Source organism: Cyprinodon tularosa, unplaced genomic scaffold, assembly GCF_016077235.1.
Source record: "Cyprinodon tularosa strain WSP-4 unplaced genomic scaffold, ASM1607723v1 ctg646, whole genome shotgun sequence".
Lineage (NCBI taxonomy): Eukaryota > Metazoa > Chordata > Actinopteri > Cyprinodontiformes > Cyprinodontidae > Cyprinodon > Cyprinodon tularosa.
In genome coordinates this window covers 1-15,746 of record NW_024039392.1, presented here as the reverse complement: position 1 = coordinate 15,746, position 15,746 = coordinate 1, and the positions used below count along the sequence as shown (strand labels likewise).

Genomic DNA, 15,746 nt, shown 5'->3' with positions numbered 1-15,746 from the left:
GATAGAACAGGAATAAAAAAAAAAGCATTTATGACAGCTTTCAAAGGATCCAGTTAAATAAAAATGTCTGAAAGGTTCCCAGGAAATGAAAATGGACTGTTGGTTTTAAAGATCTGCTGTGAAAGGTGCAGAAAGTGGCCGAATCTCCTCAGAAAGCGGCTCCCAGAGCAGCAGGGGGACTGCCTCCATCCTGCTCATTGTCTCATAACAGAACCCTGACAAAACGTGCGGCTCCAGCATTGACACTATTCACTTCAGTGAAATTTGTGCTGCACTAGGCAGCCCTTAGGTCCACGTCTCTCATCAGCTCCCAAAATATAGGTCGCCTACAGCTGCTGTAGGATGACTTGTTTGCTCGGCTGTCACCTCTCATTTCGTCCCCATCCCCCCCAGCATCAGGACCCAGGCCCCGCCTTTAATGTATGGCTGCTTCTCACTGCAGCTGCGGTCATGTTCTCACAGGGCTGAAATATGGGCTAATGGATTATTAAGGCAGAGGTGATGGTGTTACAGAGAGCGTAGCATGTGTCAGGAAGGGAGAGTTTGTTAAATCTAAAGCCTTTTTAAAGCTAATTTATCTCTACTCAGCACCGGGGGGAATTATCTGACTGCCTGTGTAGGCTGTCTACATGGAGGGGGGGCTTAGAGTTATTAGAGTCATTACTGTGACCTTTATTTGCCCCGCGGACTCTGCTGAACTCGATTTGACTCGTCAGGGACGGCGTAGCTGTCACATCATCTCTTCGAGGGACAAGACACTTTGCAGTCAGATGGGTCAAGCCTGTTCAGAACGATTACGGACCGTGATCCACAGGAGGGGAAGGCATGCTGTGAGCGCCAGAGAAAGCTGCACTACTTACATATTTATCAGACAGGCTGTGCCCTTTATTCCCGTATCTGAGCTAAAACTGTAGGGGTGTGTCTTTTACTCATTCTGTTTTTCCCCCCTCCTAGTATTAGAAGTGGGAATGTTTCAGACTGAGGACGACAATCATTCCTGCATTAATTGGTTCCACTAAATCCTCTGAATTTGCCTTATATTAAGTCCTGTGTAATCTTTCTAATATTACAGCATGAATTGCTGTATTATCTCAAAGTTTTCATTGGTCTTATTTCAATTTTTGAGTTCTAGGTATTTTTGATTGTATTTGAGTTCTTAGATATTTCTTGTTTTCCCTCTTGTGTCAGTCTCCTTTTCCCTAGCTCCCTTCTTGTCTCTGTTCACACCTGCTCCCAATCTGCTAATTAGCCTGGTCTTTGTTTCTCTCCCATTTATTCTCCTGTTCAGTCACTCTTGGCTGGTTTGTCGTAATTTTTTTGCCTCCTTCTTGTGAGTATTCCTGGTTCTCAGTTTTTGTGGATTTATGTTTTGGATTTTTGCTTCTTTTTGGTTAATTAACCCCTAGAACCCGACGGACCCACCGGTGGGTCCAGCTGCCACGTGACCTCGTAATTTTAACAAACCCCCAGTATTGACGTAAAAAACACATTTGGCAGTTTGGTGACATTTATGGATAAATGTGCCAAAATGGCCTCTCCGCCTAAGAAATTTCTCACTAATACCATTCTAAAATAAATATGATTCATCTGATTGAGTCCAAATTTGGTATATTTTTACACAACATTTAGATTTAAAAGTCTGTACTACTTTTTTGGACTATAAATAATATTTTGGTAGTGTTTTGCAATGTTTATTTCAAAGAAAATTTTGGCGAGGTTCAAAAAATGCAAAATATTTTGTATTTTGTCCCTAATATTTCAGCCAGGGTCAAAGCTACAATGGTGCTGACACCAGAAAACCATTCTATGACATCTTACCTTTACAGACGTACCAAAAGTTTCTTCTTAAATCTAATAGCTGTGAGGCTATAAGTGATTTACTTTTGTGTGTTTTTGTCAGGCAGAAATTTATTTATACCCCCTGAGGGTGTAAGAGGTTAAATCTTCAAGAAGCCGCTTCAGTTTCTGCATTTGGATCCGGTCAACCTCTACCAAACTTGACGGTACAAACCAGCCAGAAATCGACCCAGCAGAGTTGGACTCAGTTTTGGACACCCGGGAGACCTCCTTTCCCCACTTGACAGAACAAACCAGCCAAGAATGACTGAACAGGAGGAGAATAAATGGGAGAGAGAAACAAAGACCAGGCTATGCTGATGAAGATTCTCAGTCATCCAGGTCATAGTCATTCTGTTAAAGTTAAAAAAAAAAATCCACTGGACTTGGTTTCCAAGATTTTAAGACGTTTCGCCTCCTCTCCAGGAAGCTTTCTCAATTCAAATTTCTGGATCTGCAGTGAGTTTGAGTCTTTATATAGACAAGGCCTTGTATCGTTTGGAAACACGCAAATAGAAACCGATGAATGGGTCGTTTGGTTCCATTGTTAGCCTGTAATACCTGAAACCTGTCTATGATTCTGAAGGTCGGTGGTTAAAGGGGGGGATTGTCTACTGTAATACCTGGTATTACAGTAGACAATCCCCCCCCCCTTTAACAACCGATATTACAGGCTAACAATGGAACCAAACGACCCATTCATCGGTTTCCATTTGCATGTTTCCAAGCAATTCAAGGCCTTGTCTATATAAAGACACAAACTCACTGCGGATCCAGACATTTGAATTGAGAAAGCTTCCTGGAGAGGTGGCGAAACGTCTTCAAATCTTGGAAACCAAGTCCAGTCGATTTTTATTTTTTTATTTATTTATTATTATTTTTTTTTGCTTTTACGGAAAGAGCAGGCTAATTAGCAGATTGGGAGCAGGTGTGAACAGAGGCAATAATGGTGCTAGGGAAAAGAAGACTGACACAAAAGGGCAAACAAGAACTATCTAAGAACTCAAATACAAAAATAAAAAATAACCAGAACTCAAAAATGGAAATAAGACAAATGAAACTTAAACAGAACTTAAACAGAACCAAAACCATGACCTTGCATTACTTGGTTAATCTTAACAGAAAATAACATGTTACAAAAATTGCAGTTCTTTATTATTTTATATCTTTTTTTATTTACTATTACAAATCCTGTTCACGGGAGTTATGGCTCTGTGTCCTGTAAGGGTTACTTGATGCTTCTGAAAAAAGTTTTTGTGCAAACAATATGAATAAATCATTGGTTGTCAACACATTTTGAAGGTACAAACTACTGCATGAGGCCACTTGTGGCTCAATATACAGTAAAACATGGAGAAATGATTATAGAATCGTGCTGATACCAGGAGGACCGGGGTGTTAAACACCATATTCCACGAGCTATTTGATCTAATCGTTTCCCTCCCTCCATAGAGACCATTCATAATGATTATATCAGCTTTAGAGTTAAATATTTTCTTAACATCTGTTCTTTTCTTACTTTTGAATGAAAAGTTCATTTCAAGAGTTTGAACCGTGTATTTGAGGGATTCCTCTCCTGTTCAACCATCTTTATCTCACAGTTCAGCCGCAAGCTACAGTAGCAGCCATCAGTTTCTAACCACTTCAGCCTTTTTCCTTTATAATATAGCTAAAAAAATAACATCTGTGTTTGAAGCTCAAAGGATTTCTGCTCAGAGTAATTCTTTATTTGCTCCCTGCTGAGATCTGAGAGTCGGGCTGAAAAGAGGTCAGTCAGGGTCCAGATGGAGCATCCTTTCTTCTAGCTGCTCACTTTCCTGCCGTGTTTATTTGTTTTGGCTGTGTCACATACGGGTCACTGTAATAACTAAAGATTTCTGAGTGTTCTGGTTTATCTCAGCTAACAGTCCACCTACATGTCTGCGGTTCTGGATGATTTGACTCAGGCTGGTTATAATGTCTGTAATCCCCACACTGCAAAAAATAGAAATCTCAAAAAGTTATTTTTTCTTAAAATAAGTGTGTTTTTCCTTGATTTGAGGAGGTAAGTAAGACACTTTGCCAATGGAACAAGACAATTTCCTTTTAAAATAAGAAAAAACTATTTTATCGTCTTATTTCAAGTAAATATTATCTAACTATCTTATTTTAAGAGTGAAAATACTCATTCCATTGGCAAATCATCTTATTTACCTGCTCAAATTAAGGCTAAATATACTTATTTTAAGCCATTTTTTACTTATTTCTGGATTGTTTTTGCAGTGCAGAAATGCCAAACATGCTAATCTTTCCCACATCGAGCCTGCAAATCCACAAGACATAAACAAATTATCACAGATTTACTCACCTACACTTGTCTTTTACCCAAACTAGTCATTTAGTCCTTGATGAAATGTCTGATGTTGGAGGACTGCTTTGGATCTATTGCTGTTCAGACCGCACGCAGCAGGAGCAGCAGAAACGCGCGTACTGCTTTATTATTGCTGCTTGTTCAAGTTTCTGGCATGTGGCTGAAGCATCTTTGCTGCTCTAGCTGCGCGTTGGCCGGAGCTATCCTATCCTTTCTTTGCCTGGAACAATGGCAGCTATATTTGCTGTTATCAGTGGGTAAAAAGTTTTAACATATTTTTAAGTGAGAAAGTCCACCTGAAAACCAAATCTGTGCAGTCAGTTCATCCAGATTACCATCCTGCCTTCAAATATTTGCTCTGTTTGAATTCATGGGACGCGTCCTTAGAAGGCCAGATTCGAAGGCCGATTACGTGGTAGCGCGGCGCCGAGGTCTGGTCGGATTCCAAGACTCCTCGTTATGCGGCCTTAAAATGCGTCCTTCTTTTTGCCCGATTTGAAGGACGGGTCCGAGTATCCTGGATATCCTTGGATATCCCAGGATGCATTGCAAGATCTAGCAAGCCGGCTGCTCCGTGATTAGCGGAAAGGGTACTTAGCGTCGAACAGTGGTGAATATTGGAAGTTCAGTTTAAAATAATACAAGTATGTGAATAGTTCAATCTGAAAAGAATGAATATAGTTGTTTTAATGGTTATTTAGTTAAATATGTGGCTGTAATGTTTGGTTTATCTAAAGGTTTTTATCTGTTACTGTGTAAATGGGTTTGGCTGGAATTTAAGGACAGATTCTAATATATCTGCAGTGAGGGGACTATAAATCTGATAGTTTAATTTTTATACAGCTATTCTCCCGAGTCTAGTCATTGTTCACTTTACAATAAAAAAATTAACCGTTTTGAAAACTTCGGTATTCATTCTTTTCCTGCTTTGTGTGTCAACTGTACGGCGGTCTGCTGAAGGGTAGACCTGTTTGAATTCACAGCCAAAACTCTTCCGGTCTCCTTATTTTCACGGACTTCCAAGGATCCAGGCCAGGTAAAGAAGACGCAGCCCATAAATATGAACAGAGCCATAATTTCTCTGTCTGAGCCGCTCAGACCCCCGTACGCTGGCGATGTCACTGGGAATCCCCATCAACAGCAGCCTCTGGCCCGGTCACCTCTTCGCGGTTTTCCGATACTGTTCACGGCGGCTGGAAGGCGTTTTTCACGTACGTAATCCAAACTGCGAGCACCTGGATTATAATATCGAACATATTATCCGGCAGTTTTCGACATTTTAAGTTAATTTAGGCGTTAATAAACTGTTTCAGAGGAGTGATCATATTCTGCATCAGCAGTGCTGTGTCTGACTCCCTGCCAGCTCCCAGATCAGCTTCTCTATTGGTTGATGCGGCACGTTGAGCTGCAAACATTTTACAAACTCCAGCAGCTGCTGCTTCTGAAGCGCCTCAGATGCTCAGAAGCTGATGACGCGCTCCTCCTGCTGCTCAGAGCGCTGCAGGATGTTTTTCTGCGCGTTGATGCGCGTCAACCATTGACTTTACATGTAAACCAGCTGATTCTGCTGCCTCCAGCGTGTGCGGTCTGAACGTAGCATTAGTGCAGCTGAGGGACTGTTGGACAGAAACCCAGCGGGGGGGTATGGGGGGCACAGAGAAAACCTCATAGATCATACATCCCTGATTTGATTGAGGCTCCCTCCCTCTCTTGTTGCTTTTAAATCAAGGCCATGATCAGTTCCATCTTATTACATAATAGTGATGATGTGTGTTTGGAAATTGTTGTTTCTGCTTTTGTTAAATCTTTATTATTTCGTTTCGCTGGATTAAAAGAAATGAAACAGAGGCCAAAAAGCGACGCCCTGCCACACAAGCACGTATAGAGGTTCTACGAGATCTGGAGGATAATTCTCTCCACTGCGGTTTGTTGGTTTTCTGGATATCTCCTCCAGCCCCTGCTGAAGTCATACTTGATCGCTCTGCATGCGTCAGTGATGTTTCTCTGTCATTGCAGAGGCTCGCGGGCAGAGGCGCAGCTTGCAGACGGCGCAGAACCTCCTGCAGGAGGAGGTGGCACGTGGTGAGGAGCGCTCCGAGGTAAGATGCTCATTTTCTGCTTTAATTCCTCCTGAGAATTCATCACAGAGCTTTACTGATTTGGCAGCAGAGTTGAGGGGAATTTTTGTCAGAAAAAAAAGAAAAACCCAAAACAATTCTGGAGGCTCCCTCAAAGCAAGCCCACCCACTTCAATGCAAACAGCTCTCTAAAGCCGTCAGGCCTACTATACATACACAGAGCAGCCCCCCCAGCGTGTAAGCAGCCCCACTTCCTCCAGCAGAGCTGCCAGTGTGTAGGCTACACGTGCTCTGGCTGCTCTGCACGCTGTTTGCTCCCCTGAAGGCTTCATTTAATGTAATGGCAGCGTGTTAGACCAACAATATGATGCTCCTCTAACTGTCAAAATAAGCAAATGAAACTAATCTGAAACAGATGGGGAATATTTACTGTCAATAAAAACAACTCCACTCTTATCTTCATCTCTGCATAACTTTAAAAAATGGGAATTCTTTGCTTTATATTTTGCTGATACTGTCAGCAGCATCTGTTATATTTGGCATCCCTGAATAAGAAGCGTTTAAAGGAAAAGTCAGGTCAGCAAGGAATGATTAATGGATCATTATTTATACCTAAAACTAATACGTTTCTGGTGATTTAATGAATTTAGTGTTAATCAGTAAAAAAAAAAAAAAATGTCTTTGTGATCACTGAGTCTGGGAGCGGCCATTTTTCTCCAAATATAGTAGCCCCTCCCTCCTGCCATCTTCCAGCAGTGACGTCGCGGTGCGGTAAGCCTAGCGCCATTCTCCCCGCTTTACAAGCTAAATCAATGGGAACTACTAGACACATCTGCAATCAACAACAATTATTGAAGATTTCCAGAGGACTTCACCATTGAAATTCACCAGAGCTATAGTGAAACTGACAATGCCCACGTGCATGGCAGCTGGATGCTGGAATACATCGGGTAAAAGTGAAAAAAAGAGTTATTCCACCTTTCTGATTCCTGATCCTCCACGGACGGGTTGGTCGTTGGATCGCCAACTTGAAGAGGGAGGATTTGCCATCGAACTTCTGGCCAGAGAAAAAACACGTAATATGTAGCCAACATTTGGAAGAAGAATGTTTTCAAGATGACTTGGATAATAGCGCGTTGTGACAAACACCAGATACAGCACTGGGACTTGATCAACAGCCGATACCGCACCGTGACGTCACAAACCAGTAGGTGGCAGTAGTGTTCTTTGACAAACATGGATGCCTCCAGTAAAGCACATTCACATGATGCTGGAGATCGGCCTGTTTTCCAGTGTGGTCCTGTTTCTCTGACCGTGACTGAGTGGAAGTGCTCTCTTGCAGCTGCTTTTTGTATCTATGCTTCTGTCTCCTTGAACCCCAGTCAGCCTCAGCAGACACACTGAGACACACTAAGCCTGGTTCTGCTGGAGGTTTCTTCCTGTTAAAAGGGAGTTTTTCCTCTTCACTGTCGCTACAAGCATGCTTAGTGTGAGTGATTGCTGCAGAGTAAATGAGTCGATGCAATCAACTGGTTTTCCTTAGATAGAAAACTTTGAATCAATTGAACTGTATGATCTGGTTGAACTGTAAAGTGCCTCGAGATGACATGATGTGAATTTGGCGCTATATAAATAAACTGAATTGAATTGAATTGAAATGAAATTTATTCTTAATTAAAAACACTCAATTATTAAACAGGATGTAATAATTTCAAACTTAAAGTACTTTCAGAAGTTTTAATTCTGAATATGACCGGACTTTTCCTTTCAAAGGTACGACATGAGGGGAAAAAGGTACCTTAAACTGACAAGTGTTGATTTAAATAACCAAAACATTGTTAAATGGATTGAACAGTTCCTATAGAGCTGCTGAATTATAGCTCATATCTATTTATTTTGAATTTGCCTTATTTAATCGGATAAACATTTAATCCCCAAATATTTAATAACCAGGCAGATTTTGGTTTACAGTAATCTTCATTTTGACCAACATTTATTCTCTAACAAAACGTGACCTAAACATTTTAGGAGTCCTGACTTGTATATGATACAGACTCGTTAAAGGAAGCTAAATATTAGGGTGATGGCAGAGAGACTCTTTTTAAGAAGAATCATTCAAATACTATTGGAGAAATGCTGAAAGCCGCTTGGTAATTATAAGGGGATAACTGTAATGCAGCTAAATAATATTTTTCTTTGAATTTTAAGAAGGGCATGAAGGATTTTAAACAAGCTTCAACGAGAGTAAATAAATCTGACATTCTTTTTATAGTTTAATCATCATTTCAAAGAGTCTGTCTCACTTCCTGTCAGAAACTACTCCACAGAATGAAAGTGATTGTAAACCTACATCTACAGGATTGTGAATAATTTACAGGTTCTTTGTTTTAGCCAGTGCAGAAAAGGCAGAATGTGGCAGAAAATCATTTCCCCTCCATTGTTTTGATTAAAACGTCTTTATTTGTTGTCATATTGAGACAATAAGCTTAGTTGCTTTGAAGGTAGAATCCGTAATAAAAACAAGCTGTTAATGATTTAAACATTTGTAGATCCGCATAACTCACTAATGTCTTTCTAAAACAGTTTAAGCAGGTGACTTAGACGCTTGGGCAGATGTGTAACAAACATCTGGTTAAAGCTGTGCTTCATAACACATGGCAGCCTGCAGGCCTGAACTGTATGGCTCCCATCTTTCAGCTGCAATGATTCTCCTTCATGCATGCGCTGACACGACCAGGGTGAGCTCACAGCATAAGCAGCGCATAGAATCGGACCTTTTGTCTGCAAGTCTGTGCAGTAAATAATGTAAAGTCAACATGCGGCTCAGAACCCCTGGGTTTGGGCTCCTAATTTCACATTCAGGAAGAATTGCAGACTTTCTGCTGTATTCTTTTTTTACTGCAGTTTGGATTAATAATAAAGAAGCTGCTGCAAAATGATGGGGCTGTATTTAATATGTTTACAGTCTATTGTATCGACACAATAAGAGGGATCAGGAAATATCTTATATTTTTCGGCAGCAGGAGGAAGCAGATCTTCAAGCAGCGGCTCCTCCTTCGGTTTTAAAAGTATTATGTCATGCAGGGTGGAACTAGCCTGCATGATCGACCAAAGATGTCCAGCTTTGATTCATGGTCCACAATAGTTTCCTTCAGTCTTCAGTTGTCCATTGGTGGCGTTTCATGGCCCAGGCATGCCGCTTTGCCTCTTTGTCTTTTTCTGACATCTCAGCAAACCTGTTTAAACTGAGATCCTTCCTACTGTTATTAAAGCTGTAGTCATGTGAGGCGTTTGTAACACAAACTGGTAAGAAATGGGGAAAATCTATGAATCAGAGGACCAGTTTTTGCATTTTTCAGTGCTCACTGACTTTCTTTGCACTTTTGCTTTAGGAAAGACCTAAACTTTTAAATGTTATGATGGTCTGTATCTCATACATTGTTAATTGCTTTTCTAATGCCATTTTCGTAGCAACACTCTGCAGTATAATTCAGCTGATGAACATGGAGGTATGGTGGTCCAACGCTGCTTTTATCCAAGGAAAAGTTGGAACTCTTGCAGGAATTTGTAGCATCAGCTTGTAAGGCTTAGTCAACCTTTAATTGCTTTTTTTAAAAGTTTCAAATTGTTAATCTATTTTGTATTTTCTTGATAAAGACTATTTTCTATAAATCTGCGATGTTCATTTCTTTTAGGTTTCTGGTGAGCTACCGTTTTTTGCCTCTGGCAGATTAGTCTTAATCTTTGTGCCACTTTAAGATGTTTGTTGAACTTCAACATCTTGAATTGCAATAAATAACCTTAAAAATTTTTTCTAAGACATTGAGTGGTAGTGTGTATCATTCAAGTTCAATAAAAACTTGTGTTTACTACACATTTACCTTTAGAGGAAAAGTCCGGTCAGCAAGGAATAATGACAGGATCAATATTTATACCTTAAAACTAATACGTTCATGGTGATTTAATGAATTTAGCATTAATCAGAAAAAAATAATAATAATTTTTGTTACGATCACAGTCTGGGAGCGGCCATTTTTGCCCAAATATAGTAACCCCTCCCTCCTGCCATCTTCCAGCAGTGACGTCACGGTGCGGTAAGCCTAGCGCCATTCTCCCCGCTTTACAAGCTAAATCAATGGGAACTACTAGACACATCTGCAATCAACAACAATTATTGAAGATTTCCAGAGGACTTCACCATTGAAATTCACCACAGCTATAGTGAAACTGACAATGCCCACGTGCATGGCAGCTGGATGCTGGAATACATCGGGTAAAAGTGGAAAAAAATAGTTATTCCACCTTTCTGATTCCTGATCCTCCACGGACGGGTTGGTCGTTGGATCGCCAACTTGAAGAGGGAGGATTTGCCATCGAACTTCTGGCCAGAGAAAAAACCCGTAATATGTAGCCAACATTTGGAAGAAGAATGTTTTCAAGATGACGTCGATAATAGCCTGTTGTGACAAACACCAGATACAGCACTGGGACTTGATCAACAGCCGATACCGCACCGTGACGTCACTAACCAGTAGGTGGCAGTAGTGTTCTTTGACAAACATGGATGCCTCCAGTAAAGCACATTCACATGAAAATTACTCTGAATTAAAAACACACAGTATCTAATAATTTCATAATTAAACAACTTTCAGAAGTTTGAATTCTGAATATGACCGGACTTTTCCTTAAATGACGTTGAAGTAAGTTTTAAGCTAAACCGAAACATCCTCAGTCTCTTCTGTTTTCAGCTCAGGACCGTAACAAATAAATAAATATTCAGTTTAAAAATACTGTATTTTTCCTGTGGGGAAAAGTGATAACATCTCATTTTGGATATTATTAGAAGATTTTAGGAATCTGGTTGCTTTACATGAATAAAAACTGAGCAGATAAAAGTGTGGAACAAAGAGCTTCATTATATATATAGTTATTAAAATACCCTTTAAAAATGTTTTTATTTATTCATGGAGGAAACCAGAAGCCCCCCTCCTCCCCCAAACCAATCAACAGTTTACTCACTTGTGGTTTCCTCTGTTCTCTTTTAATTTGGACGACCGAATACAAGTCTGCTGCTAAAATACCCACAATCCTTTGCTGTGCTTGCAGGGGGGGAGGCTGATGCCAGCAGTAACCTACAGCCCGGCATGTTGCAAAGCTTATTTACAGATGAACATTACTGCTGCTGGAGGCTCGCATTGATCCGCAGAGCTGTGATCGATAGCTTCATGGCTCCTCCTACCAGCTGCTCACTGATTGATTAAGCAGCTGAATGAATGGCGGCGTTCAAAATGCCCCGGTCTGCATACATCAGCTGCTTTCATTGCCTTTTTTGCCCTGATTTATCATGAGTTTTAGGAGGAGCTGGTTTATGATTGTTGCATGAAACAGATTAAAGTCTTTGTCCCCCGTGTTTATTCTGAGCTCCAGAGTTAGTGAGCCTGAATCAATACAATCAGGCGTCTCTAGGCTCCGTGACTATCTGCTTGGAACTAAAGCGTCTCAGATTGAGCCCTCAGAAGGTCGTTGGTTCAGTGGCTAAAAAGATTTTAGTTTTCATGGTTGACGGGGAATCTTTAGCGGCACAGGCGGTTCTTTTTTTTTTAGATTCAATTTACTGAGACTGTATTTATCAGGAAAATCTGGTCTCATCTTGGCCACGGTTTTAATAACAGATCCTAAACCTTTCAGTTTCAGGCCAAAAGTTCATTCAGGCTTGCCTGGGGTTAAACTTACTAAGAAGACTTGTTCTAAAGACCCAACATGAACAAACAAATCTGATGAAGTAAAAAAAAAGATGTAAATTTAATCTTCAGTCATCCAGTAAATCAGATATCCTGTCAGCCTGTGAGCCCTCTGAGAGTTTGTTAGTTTTCGATGAGCAGAGGCTTTCTTTGAGTCTTTGTTTCCTGTCCAGAGTGGTGGGTGTCTCTAGGGTGGCCCACCGGCAGCCCACTCTGTTTTTATAGCATTAAAAAAATGTAAACGTACAAAGGAAATTTTAAAATCAATTAAATTCAGCTTATTTATATAGCGTCAATTCACAACACAAGTCACAAGTAGATTTCAATAATCGATTGATCGTGATTAATTTGTTTCTGAACTAGACTTGTTATTGGTTAGCATGTGTGGGTCACTTCAGGTATGGAGGACCAACTCTGCCATATTTAAAAATAAATACAGAATTAAATAAATGCTCAATAAATAAATAAGCATACAATTAACTGCCCGCAAAAAATACAATAAACAAATAAATGTAGCAGAATTAATTAGCTTCTTTATTCGCCTTTGTAATAATCACCTTATTTATTGTCCCTTATAATCTTCAACTTTATTTCTTACTTATTTTATATTTACTTATGTGCATGTTATTATATTTTTTGTCTGGTTTATTCTTCCTTTGTGTTTTTTTTTACCCTATATTTATTTCTTCCTGTCGTTTTTACATCTCTGTCTGCATTTCTGCCTCATTATGTAAATGAGGAGGGGAGGTGTCTTAAAGAGTCAACTTCTGCTCATTGGTTGGCGGCTCATTTTCGTAACTCACAGAGCTCAGAGTATTAAGTTAAAAGTTCTCTTTCTGTTGCTACTGTTCGATAAAAGTACGCTTTTAGATCATTTGAGGCAAGAATATTATACTTTTAAGTGTCACTACAGGTGCTGGTCATAAAATTAGAATATCATGAAAAAGTTGATTGATTTCAGTAATTCCATTTAAAAAGTGAAACTTGTATATTATATTCATACATTACATACAAACTCATATATTTCAGATGTTTATTTTGTTTAATTTTGATGATTACAAATGACAACAAATGAAAATCTCAAATTCATCATATCAGAAAATTAGAATATTGTGAAAAGGTTCAAAATTGATGGCCCCTGGTGCCACACTCTAATCAGCTAATTAACTCAAACCACCTGCAAAAGCCTTTAAATGGTCTTTCAGTCTAGTTCTATAGGCTACACAATCATGGGGAAGACTGCTGACTTGACAGTTGTCCAAAAGACGACCATCGACACCTTGCACAAGGAGGGCAAGACACAAAAGGTCATCGCTAAAGAGGCTGGCTGTTCACAGAGCTCAGTGTCCAAGCACATTAATAGAGAGGCGAAGGAAAGGAAAAGATGTGGTCGAAAAAAGTGTACAAGCAAGAGAGATAACCGCACCCTGGAGAGGATTGTGAAACAAAACCCATTCAAAAATGTGGGGGAGATTCACAAAGAGTGGACTGCAGCTGGAGTGAGTGCTTCAAGAACCACCACACACAGACGTATGAAAGACATGGGTTTCTGCTGTCGCATTCCTTGTGTCAAGCCACTCTTGAACCACAGACAGCGTCAGAAGCGTCTTGCCTGGGCTAAAGAGAAACAGGACTGGACTGCTGGTGAGTGGTCCAAAGTCATGTTCTCTGATGAAAGTAAATTTTGCATTTCCTTTGGAAATCAAGGTCCCAGAGTCTGGAGGAAAAGAAGAGAGGCACTTCATCCACGTTGCTTGAAGTCCAGTGTAAAGTTTCCACAGTCAGTGATGGTTTGGGGTGCCATGTCATCTGCTGGTGTTGGTCCATTGTGTTTTCTGAGGTCCAGGGTCAATGCAGCCACATACCAGGAAGTTTTAGAGCACTTCATGCTTCCTGCAGCTGACCAACTTTTTGGAGATGCAGATTTCATTTTCCAACAGGACTTGGCACCTGCACACAGTGCCAAAGCTACCAGTACCTGGTTGAAGGACCATGGTATCCCTGTTCTTAATTGGCCAGCAAACTCTCCTGACCTTAACCCCATAGAAAATCTATGGGGTATTGTGAAGAAGAAGATGCAATACACCAGACCCAACAATTCAGAAGAGCTAAAAGCCACTATTAGAGCAACCTGGGCTATCATAACACCTGAGCAGTGCCACAGACTGATCGACTCCATGCCACGCCGCATTGCTGCAGTAATACAGGCCAAAGGAGGCCCAACTAAATACTGAGTGCTGTACATGCTCATACTTTTCATGTTCATACTTTTCAGTTGGCCAACATTTCTATAAATCCTTTGTTTTTATTGGTCTTCAGTAATATTCTAATTTTCTGATATGATGAATTTGAGATTTTCATTTGTTGTCATTTGTAATCATCAAAATTAAACAAAATAAACATCTGAAATATATGAGTTTGTATGTAATGTATGAATATAATATACAAGTTTCACTTTTTAAATGGAATTACTGAAATCAATCTACTTTTTCATGATATTCTAATTTTATGACCAGCACCTGTATATGGCCAATTTACCGATTTTATGCTTAATTTTTTTTTTTTACTCCAAAGCTGAGAGGACCGCAGCAACCAGTGGAGCTCCGAGGCTAACGGCAGTCTGGTCTAACGTTAGCCCGTCTGCAGTAGCCAGGGCTAACGTTAGCCCGTCTGCAGTAGCCAGGGCTAACGGTAGCCCGTCTGCAGTAACCAGGGCTAACGTTAGCCCGTCTGCAGTAGCCAGGGCTAACGTTAGCCCGTCTGCAGTAGCCAGGGCTAACGTTAGCCCGTCTGCAGTAGCCAGGGCTAACGTTAGCCCGTCTGCAGCGGCCCTGTCTCTGCATAGCCGTGTGAGCCGCTAGCTCTGATGGAAATTATCTTGTTTTATTTGGCAAAATGTTAATTTGATTTGGGTTTATTTGACTGTGTTCATTATTATTCCTCCAATAAATGAAAAAGTCAGAATTTATTATCATCCAGAGACTATTAATAGCAGGAGGTGACTAGCCGAGAGTGTGGTGATGTCATCAGTATGCTTCTGTTCCAATTGACCCAGATTTATGCTGCGTGCTCCAGTTCTCCCAGAGTCCAGACTTTCCAGGGTTCTGCTCAAGAACGTACTTGGTGAGAACATGAGTCCGTACTCACCTTCTTTTGAATTGAGAAACGGCCACTAACTTCAGACTCTACTTCAGACTCTCCTCTCCTCCTGTAGATTCTACAGATGCGGTAAAATGCTCACCAACCAATGGGCAAAAGTTGACCCTCTTAGACACCCTCCCCCCTCCTCATTTACATAATAAGGCAGAAATGCAGACAGAAATGTAAAAATGACAGGAAGAAATAAATAGGGTAAAAAAAAATACAAAGGAAGAATAAAACAGACAAAAATATTATCACATGCACATAAATACTTAAAAAAATAAATAATAAGTAAATGAAGTTGAAGATTATAAAGGACAATAAATAAAAATAAGAGATTCATACATTTATTTCTCACTGTATGATTTAATTTCTACCTACATTCAACTGTTTATTGTATTTTTGCCGGCAATTAATTGTATGCTTATTTATTGAGCATTTATTTATTTCCATATTCAGTTTCTAAATATGGCAGAGTTTGTCCTCCATATTCAGGGACACAATTTGAGGCCGTTATGTGGACAGCCACACAAAGAAAATTGGATCTGAAAAATCGGAATTGAGCCTAAAGACCTGCAGTTTGAGCGAAGCCTAAAGGTG

General features: G+C 40.2%; 1 protein-coding gene across 1 annotated transcript in view; it reads left to right on the top strand.

The window, feature by feature from the left end:
* Nucleotides 1–15,356, top strand: part of vps37d (VPS37D subunit of ESCRT-I) — a 64,273-nt gene extending 48,917 nt beyond the window's left edge. Inside the window, exons 3-5 of the mRNA XM_038308737.1 lie at nt 6,203–6,285; nt 15,061–15,128; nt 15,220–15,356. Of these exons, the coding sequence (XP_038164665.1) occupies nt 6,203–6,285; nt 15,061–15,128; nt 15,220 (152 nt within the window). The 3' untranslated portion in view covers nt 15,221–15,356. The remainder of the gene's footprint in view (nt 1–6,202; nt 6,286–15,060; nt 15,129–15,219) is intronic.
* The last annotated feature ends 390 nt before the right edge of the window (nt 15,357–15,746 follow it).